This window comes from Arachis hypogaea, chromosome 2 (genome assembly GCF_003086295.3).
Source record: "Arachis hypogaea cultivar Tifrunner chromosome 2, arahy.Tifrunner.gnm2.J5K5, whole genome shotgun sequence".
Classification (NCBI taxonomy): Eukaryota; Viridiplantae; Streptophyta; class Magnoliopsida; order Fabales; family Fabaceae; genus Arachis; species Arachis hypogaea.
This window is the reverse complement of record NC_092037.1, coordinates 16,455,799-16,463,340: the sequence shown is the minus strand read 5'-3', so window position 1 is coordinate 16,463,340 and position 7,542 is coordinate 16,455,799. Positions and strand designations below refer to the sequence as shown.

The window sequence follows — 7,542 nt, the reverse complement described above, 5'->3', positions numbered from 1 at the left end:
AATAATTTTGCAGCATAGCACATGCTTATGAATATAATTTTAATACTCTTTGGTTTGTTATCTGAGAGGTATTTCTTAAAATTTTCTAAAACCAAATTGTTACTTTGTTTGATAATGTGTGCTTTTGTGCTGAAGCAGAAACATTACAGTTTGTGACATTGTGAACATCTGATCCAAAATTGGAAAAGGATCACAAATTGCTAGAACAAATTAGTACATATATGATATGTTAGAATTAAGAAGAATTATTTGGGTATTTAATATAATGTTGTCCACTATCTAACCTTTTTTTTCCAGATTTTATCTATGATTTTTTGCATTTATGGATCGCAGTTTTACAAGTTGAGATCCGGCTAGACATAACATGTGGTCCCATGTGAAACACAATCACAACTTGACCTAATGTTTATTACATCTCTGTTAAAATGGGCCACACGAGCCGTATTACACCGCATTCCAATTGTTTCCCCCTCCCAGTTGATTCATCTACCAATTTCAAAAATCAAATTGTTGCTTTTAATGTAGGTATAAAGATCTTTCAATTACTTACTAAATCACATTATGAGATTTGCCCATTGCATGTTGCTGTATATGAGTTATGACTTGATCTTACCTGTCTTAAGCAATTATTATGCGTTAATAAATATCTATCAATCATGTCATAGCAACTGTAAGGTCTTGTGTTTCGAAACTACTTGCAAAGACGACCCTAAATTTTGGCATTTATCAACATTTAGCTTCCAGGTCAACTACTCTCCCAACTACCAAAATAAACTTTATTATTGTAGCTTGAAAATGTTGCCAAATTCTAAGAATAACATGGTGCTTGAAGAGCTACGTTTTCAAAAATATTCCTCCGGTTAGAAAACTTGTGCACAACAACTAAGAAGGTTAAAGTGCAAGCTATTCCTTCATAATGATTTAAGTGATAATATGATGTCAACATTATCAGTAAGTGCTAAGCAGCCAGTACAGGAATCTGAAGTATATATAAGCTACAAAAGGAAGGTGCAAAGAGACCTAGATAAACCAATGAAATTATCAAATTCAAATCCAAAATTCTAAAATGTTCCGGGGAAAATATCTTTAATCCTCAAAAGAGGGATATCCTAAAGTCATCATTGTTTCAGCTTCAAATCCATTTCCACGGGGAAGACCTTGCCTCGGTGGTTGAAGATCATGAAGTCAACGTTAGCAGGCAAAGAAACAATCCTGCACCAAAGGAGACAAACTCTGATTGAGATTCAAATGATTCATAACATGTGAGATTGATCAGCAGCTAGTATGTAGAATTGTATATTATAGTCATGTGCCTCAACTATGAGGGCAGCTGCACAACATAAACAAAGGAAGAAATAATAAACTTTTGCAAATGTAAAATTCCTTTGCAGAAACAGTGAGATATCTTCCTTGTCTCTTCTCTTCTTGATGAAATGTTGATAGTGAGTATATTTGTCAAAGCCAGCTGCCTACCACCTTTCATCTACTGAGAGATTGTGAATGAACACATCGCTGATCATTGCAAATTAATGGATCCTTGCAAATTGCAATGCAATGAACACATAAAACAACATGATCCTAGACCACCAGCAACACACGGAATGGTAGGACACTCTGGATTTGATTTGTGTAAATAAACAGGAAAAGTTGAATCTGTTTTTTCCCTTTCTGTTTGGCTTTTCACTCCTCACGGAAAATGCATAAGGTGGGATTATATTTTTCTCAAGTCACCTTTAACATAAAAACCTACTATCCCTCTCTATTAAGTACAGCGGAAGACAAAGATGACCTATAGATGAAGCGGCTGAATAAGATCAATTGATCAAGTTAGACCAAACTTAAACTGAATTGCAACTATAACAACCCAAATTCTCACAGCAATGCTGCTCCAAAGTCAGATTTATTTTCCGGCGGTATATTCACCTCTCTTTTAAACCCTGGCGTCAACTAGACCTATTCTATTTACATCCCCCATATTATTCTCTATATTTCCATTCCTTGACTATCATGGTGCTCTCTGCCAACTAAAGCCTCAACTCAGAAAATAGCCAGCAACCGACAGAACTTTAATTATATCATAGCTTTTGTTTGGAAACAAATTAAACCTATGTGAACCACTTCAACGGCCCATCTTATAATAATTAATTAGCAAATCATCATGACAGCAAAATGAAATCAAGCACAAACTACTTAAAACTCACTAGAATCTAGCACTCACATGAAACTAAAAAGAATGAATTAAATTACCTATTCTCCTCAGAATCTGGGTGTATGGACAGAAACTTCCCCGGCACAGTTAACGCAGCCCACATACAAAGAACTAGCCCCAGAGATAGCTCAGTCACCACCTGCGATCCCAAAAACCATAAATTGGATAATAAAAAACGCATCATTGTAAGAAGATTCAAAGATGAAAGAGTAATTATTACATTGAAGGGAGGCCCTGAAAACTCTTCTTCGGTGATCTTGAGCAAACCCCTATCTACAACAAAATCAGAACCAGAATTAGATTCCATTGAAGAAGGTAAAAATAGAGAAAGGAAATGATATGTTTGAAGGGATATATATACATTGGATGGTTGAATAAGCGGCGTGAAAAAGAATGAGAACACCGAAGACTCCGATGGCAAAACCTAAAGCCATGATTTGGAGGGTGACAATGCAGATCGATCTACTTGATGAATTCTGAGGTTTTGGACTGTGAGAGGTATGTGTAAATCGCCAGATGCCCAACCCCGTTGGCTGTCCACACAAACCAAGTTACCATCATCTTTGCGTTGAATAAAAAGTAAAAACAGGGCCTATATGCGCCAAAGTGAAGCTTGGTTTGCTTTGATCTAAACGACCGAACCAAAATATTGACCGGGTTTATTTTCAAGACTCTAATTCAAAATCTTGAAACAACAAAAATCTGGGAAAAAAGTCTGAGATTCTAATATCCATAAAATTAATTCAGGATCCAATATCTCAGAATCTATACATTTAACTCAGTAATCAGAATATATACAACACAATCATAAAAATTAGCAAAAAAAAAACGCAACTGAAGAAGGAGTAGATCAGTGCTTATCGGAGAAGAGAAGAAGGGCGAGCAGCAGAGTCCTTCGCGTGAAGGTGGTGGCCGAGTAGTGTAGACGGCGACACCGGCGAACGCAGAGAGACAACTCGAACAGAGGAGACACAACGGCCAAAGAGCTTCCTACAGTGGCTGTGGAGGCTGCGGGGCTAGGTGGCTGGGGGCTAGGGGCTAGGGTTTTCTTCTTTGTTCTTTCAAAGCTTCGATTTGAATTTTTAGAGAAGAGAGGAGATGAGTGGATGGCTTATGGCTGCGTTGGGTTCTTTAGTTGTAGGGTTTATTTGTTTTTTTTAAAGCACCAAAACGGCGCTGTTTTGAAGGGGATTATCAAACCAGAAAACCTCTAAAAAATCAGCCAGTTCTATTGGTTCACTAATTAATCGTCGGTTTGATCGATTTTTTGACCGATCTTTTATTAAATGGTTTTTTAGTCTAATTAAACTGGTTTGGTGACCGATTTTCGATTAACCTAATTGAACCGACCGATCTGATTTTTAGAACAATGGCTGTAACAGCTCAAGGCGAGCTAAGCATGTTGGAGGAGAATGCTCGGGAAGATACTGCCTTCTGAGCGATTGAAAGGGTGTTAAATGCGACAGGTAAGAAGACACTAGACTACAACTACCATGTCTTGATGCTTGTTCAGAAGCAGCTTGAAGAGCTTTGCCGTCAATGCGCATACATGAATTGTGACCGAAAATATCAACTTGAGATTGAAAATGCAGTTTTGAAAGAGCAACTTGCCCTATTCAATAACATGTTAATATGAGAATATCTTCAAGTGTCACGGTTAAAATTGGCTAGATTGGGACAGTGTGAATTAATGATTGTGGTAGATTTTCTGGGGTTTAAGTGTAATCATTCAGGACAGGTTTTTCTGGAGGGTTAATGGAGGATTATTGTATGTGTTATCAAGCATGTAATTTATGGTTGGTTCCATTATAGTGTATTTTCCATAGATGATAATGGGTCAATTAAATGTGATTGGATTTTGATTATACACTTTGCATGCATATGTAAATGAATGCAATACATGATGAAATGGTAATTTACTTGAATATGAGAACACAAGGCCATAGAGTGGTGCAATCTATCTGTGTGTAGTTTAGTGAGGCCACACATCTCCACTTGTCCAGTACGTAACATAATTACATTTTTAATTCAAGACTAATTTTGTTGATTAGTGCCACTGGGTTTGTGTTTATGGGTTTCTTGCTTGGATAAATTTGTGTTCATTTAAATATTTGTGATTGATTGACGTCTTGAGTTGAACTGGACCGGATGCAGCAGCTTTAGGTTGGGAGTAATCTCATTAATGTCAACTGTATTTGTACTGTGCCACTCAACTGTTATAAAAAAGTGAATAAAGTTGAAAAAGGTGTCAAGTACTAAGAGGGTAGAGCAGAGCCGCGTTTTAATAACTTAGTAGCTTAGTTTGTGATGGAGCCAAATCTCAGCAAAACGTTATGGGGGTTTATTGGACCAGAATATCATGAGGCCAAGGCCCACTAAGGTTTCGTTGGACTAGTTACTCGTATAAAAGTCGCGTTTGGCTATGCGTGTTTCACAACATGATACACCTTTCCTGCGCATGTAAGCATTGCGTTTTAATTGTAGCTTGATAGAGAAGCCAAGGGCTGACCAAGGCAGGAAGGGGACTGCATCGAGCAAGGCTTCAGAGGATGGGGCCACACGAGATGCGTCGGGGTTGGACAAGTAAGTTCACTAATAATCCGCATGCATCCTTTTTCGTTTATTGCATGACACTGTTTAGGGTTGTAGTGAAGGCCTTTGAGTGTGATGGATTTTTTTGCTGCATCATTTGTTTAGGAAGGGCCAGGCGGACACCAGCGAAAATGTGACCTCTTCTGACGATCGGGTGCTGTAACTTCTCGGGTCCATCTGTCAGGTGTAACATAGCCCCGTAATGTTGGTTTCATTTTTTTCGGTATTGCAGCATTTGCAAAGGGATGAAGCTACTCAGACCACGGCGGTGAGGATTTAGAACGATCAGATAAAGTCGCTACACGAGGTAGTACCGGGCATGCAAAGATTATTGAACTACTTTTGCAATCTATACCCACTGAGGGGAAGGAAAAGCCACACCTTGTGGTAAACAGCAGCGGCGACTCAGGTACAAAGACAGTCCGTGGTCGGAAAGCACCAGCTGTGGCGCAGAAGAAGGTTTTGCTCGGGTCAACTACCAAAATTCCTCGTCAGGCAGTGCCCAATCCAGTCCGAAACATACCCTCCCTTAAGGTAATGATGACTGAAGTTGCACATTGTGAAAATCACACATTTGATTACCTTTGTTATTAGTTGTGTATTCATGTTTTCATGCATCTAAATCGATCACGCACCCACCACCCGTTTATACCGCAGAGAAAGCTAGAGTTCACTGACAATAACGGGTCCGACGGACTAGATGACGTGCATCAAAATGGTCCAGGGAAACCCTTTACATACTACACTCACGTTGGACATTACATGGATGATGGAGAGATCCCCCAGGTCAAGGATCCAAAAAATCACGTCTATTAATCATATGGGTTGTGTAATGCAGTGTAATAATGCATTGACCATATGTCCCCCCTCCCCCTCCCCCCGCCGAAAGGAATGGAATTTGCTGGTTTGGATCTTGTAGTAGCAGTGTACATTTTCAATAAAGACCTCCCAGAAAGGTTGGTGTTGACCCTTGTTAAAATCAACGAACATTTTTTTTACTTTTTCTACAAAAACTTTTTGCCTCACCGTAAAGTACACATATTGCTTTTGGAAATACACTTATGAAGTTGGTCCTCTTGACTGTAGCGAAGTGCTTGTTCCTGATGAACACTACCCCGTAACTAGAGGTTCTCTTCAGACACTGTACTTTTGGCAGCACATCATCAATGACGAAAGGTACAAAACCTAGGGAATACCGATGATATGTTGAGTCTTGCATGACCTCTGAATGTGTGACACTCATAGGTCCTTAGTTGACTGACACAATGTGCACTAGGATTATTACCGTTGAATCGATTTTGAAGCGGTGGTGGCTTCCTACTGGTTTCTCGGTTAGTACCCCTTGAACTGATTTTCTTACGTGATTTGAAGCAGGTTCTTATGCGTTATCCGTGTGCTAGAACGCCAATAGGCATGATTGTTTGAAATTTTGGCAGTAAATTGCACTGAGCCCAGGACATCATTTCCCACAAACACTGGAATACATTAGGAAGAAGTTCATGGGCTTAGCCGATAACTTATTCAAGGTATTTTTTAATTAAGAGGTGTGGAATCTAAATTTTTGTTAGTTGTTGGTGTCATTGTTCATCTGAGCATGTTGTTTTGGTCATGTTGTGTCAACAGGTGTATGTGCCGATGCACAAGGATAATCATGGGTACCTCATAATTATCGACTTTGTGAGCTCAGAACTTGTGTATCTAGAAAAGTTGATAAGGAGACAAAGGTCCGTAAGGATCAAATCAATTACATGGTAATGCGTGGTTTGTTTTTTTTTCATTGTAGTCATGTTCCTTGCATACGAATGTAACATAATCACTTGTACTGAGTGCTTAGGTCATTTTCCTAGAGAATATGCTTGCTGATCGTAGTTTTTATGAGGATAAAGTCAACTACATCTTACTGAAGGCTTCGACTTTTGACGTGTGGAACCTGAAATAGGGCAGCATCATGAAAGATCGTGTGTAACTGCATCTAATTTAATTTCCTCATGGTAGTGATATACTTAAAATCTTTATATTCTCATTGTGCCTAAACGCTTGCAGCAATGATTGCGGAGTTTGGGTGGCTCAGTGGATAATCCAGTCCCACATATGGTGAGATTACGATCTACAGGTAATTTCTTTTCACTTCATGTCACGTGTCCGCGCCATATGATTGATCCTTTATAGACTATCTTGTCGTTGATCTGGCTCAAGTGAAACTAGGTCGTCAACGCAACCACGCGAATGCGACTCGCACTGGACCTGGTCATGGGGAGGCATAATGCACTCCGAGGGACATAAGTTGCATTAAAGTTGATAATTGGGATATGAGATGCCATAGATTGACCAAAAAGGCAATGAATCATGTTCGAGAATCATCAAGCAAAGTCGGGCCGACTGATGAGCGGATAATTTATATGCTTTTTGGCATTGTTTTCATTTAGTTTTTAGTATGATCTAGCTACTTTTTTGTATATTTTTATTAGTTTTTAAACAAAATTCACATTTTTGGACTTTACTATGAGTTTGTGTATTTTTCTGTGATTTCAAGTATTTTCTGGCTGAAATTGAGGGACCTGAGCAAAAATCTGATTCAGAGGCTGAAGAAGGACTGTAGATGCTGTTGGATTCTGACCTCCCTGCACTCGGAATATAATTTTTGGAGCTACAGAAGTTCAAATGGCACGCTCTGAATTGCGTTGGAAAGTAGACATTCAGGGCTTTCCGGAAATATATAATAGTCCATACTTTGCCCGAGT

The 7,542-nt window shown here is 39.0% G+C and overlaps 1 protein-coding gene across 2 annotated transcripts; it reads right to left on the bottom strand.

Annotated features, from left to right (window-relative positions):
- Positions 1–891: 891 nt before the first annotated feature.
- On the bottom strand, positions 892–3,363 carry LOC112739622 (membrane magnesium transporter). Of its 2 annotated transcripts, XM_025788984.3 has the most exons (5): positions 3,045–3,363; positions 2,571–2,742; positions 2,430–2,482; positions 2,248–2,348; positions 892–1,212 (listed from the first exon to the last, which is right to left on the bottom strand). In XM_025788984.3, the coding sequence occupies exons 2-5, from the start codon at positions 2,641–2,643 to the stop codon at positions 1,119–1,121; spliced, it is 321 nt and encodes a 106-aa protein (XP_025644769.1). In that variant the 5' UTR covers positions 2,644–2,742; positions 3,045–3,363; the 3' UTR covers positions 892–1,118. The 2 variants fall into 2 exon arrangements, with proteins under 2 accessions (XP_025644769.1, XP_072071882.1); XM_072215781.1 differs by lacking the exon at positions 3,045–3,363 and having other exon boundaries at positions 2,571–2,787.
- Between the last annotated feature and the right edge of the window lie 4,179 nt (positions 3,364–7,542).

Bases quoted from the DNA above. Each gene is read 5' to 3' on its own strand.
- LOC112739622 (XM_025788984.3), bottom strand. From the start codon at position 2,643: ATGGCTTTAGGTTTTGCCATCGGAGTCTTCGGTGTTCTCATTCTTTTT. The intron at 2,483-2,570 runs GTATATATATCC...ATTTTGTTGTAG, and splicing joins CGCTTATTCAACCATCCAAT to ATAGGGGTTTGCTCAAGATC. The intron at 2,349-2,429 runs GTAATAATTACT...TTGGGATCGCAG, and splicing joins TTTCAGGGCCTCCCTTCAAT to GTGGTGACTGAGCTATCTCT.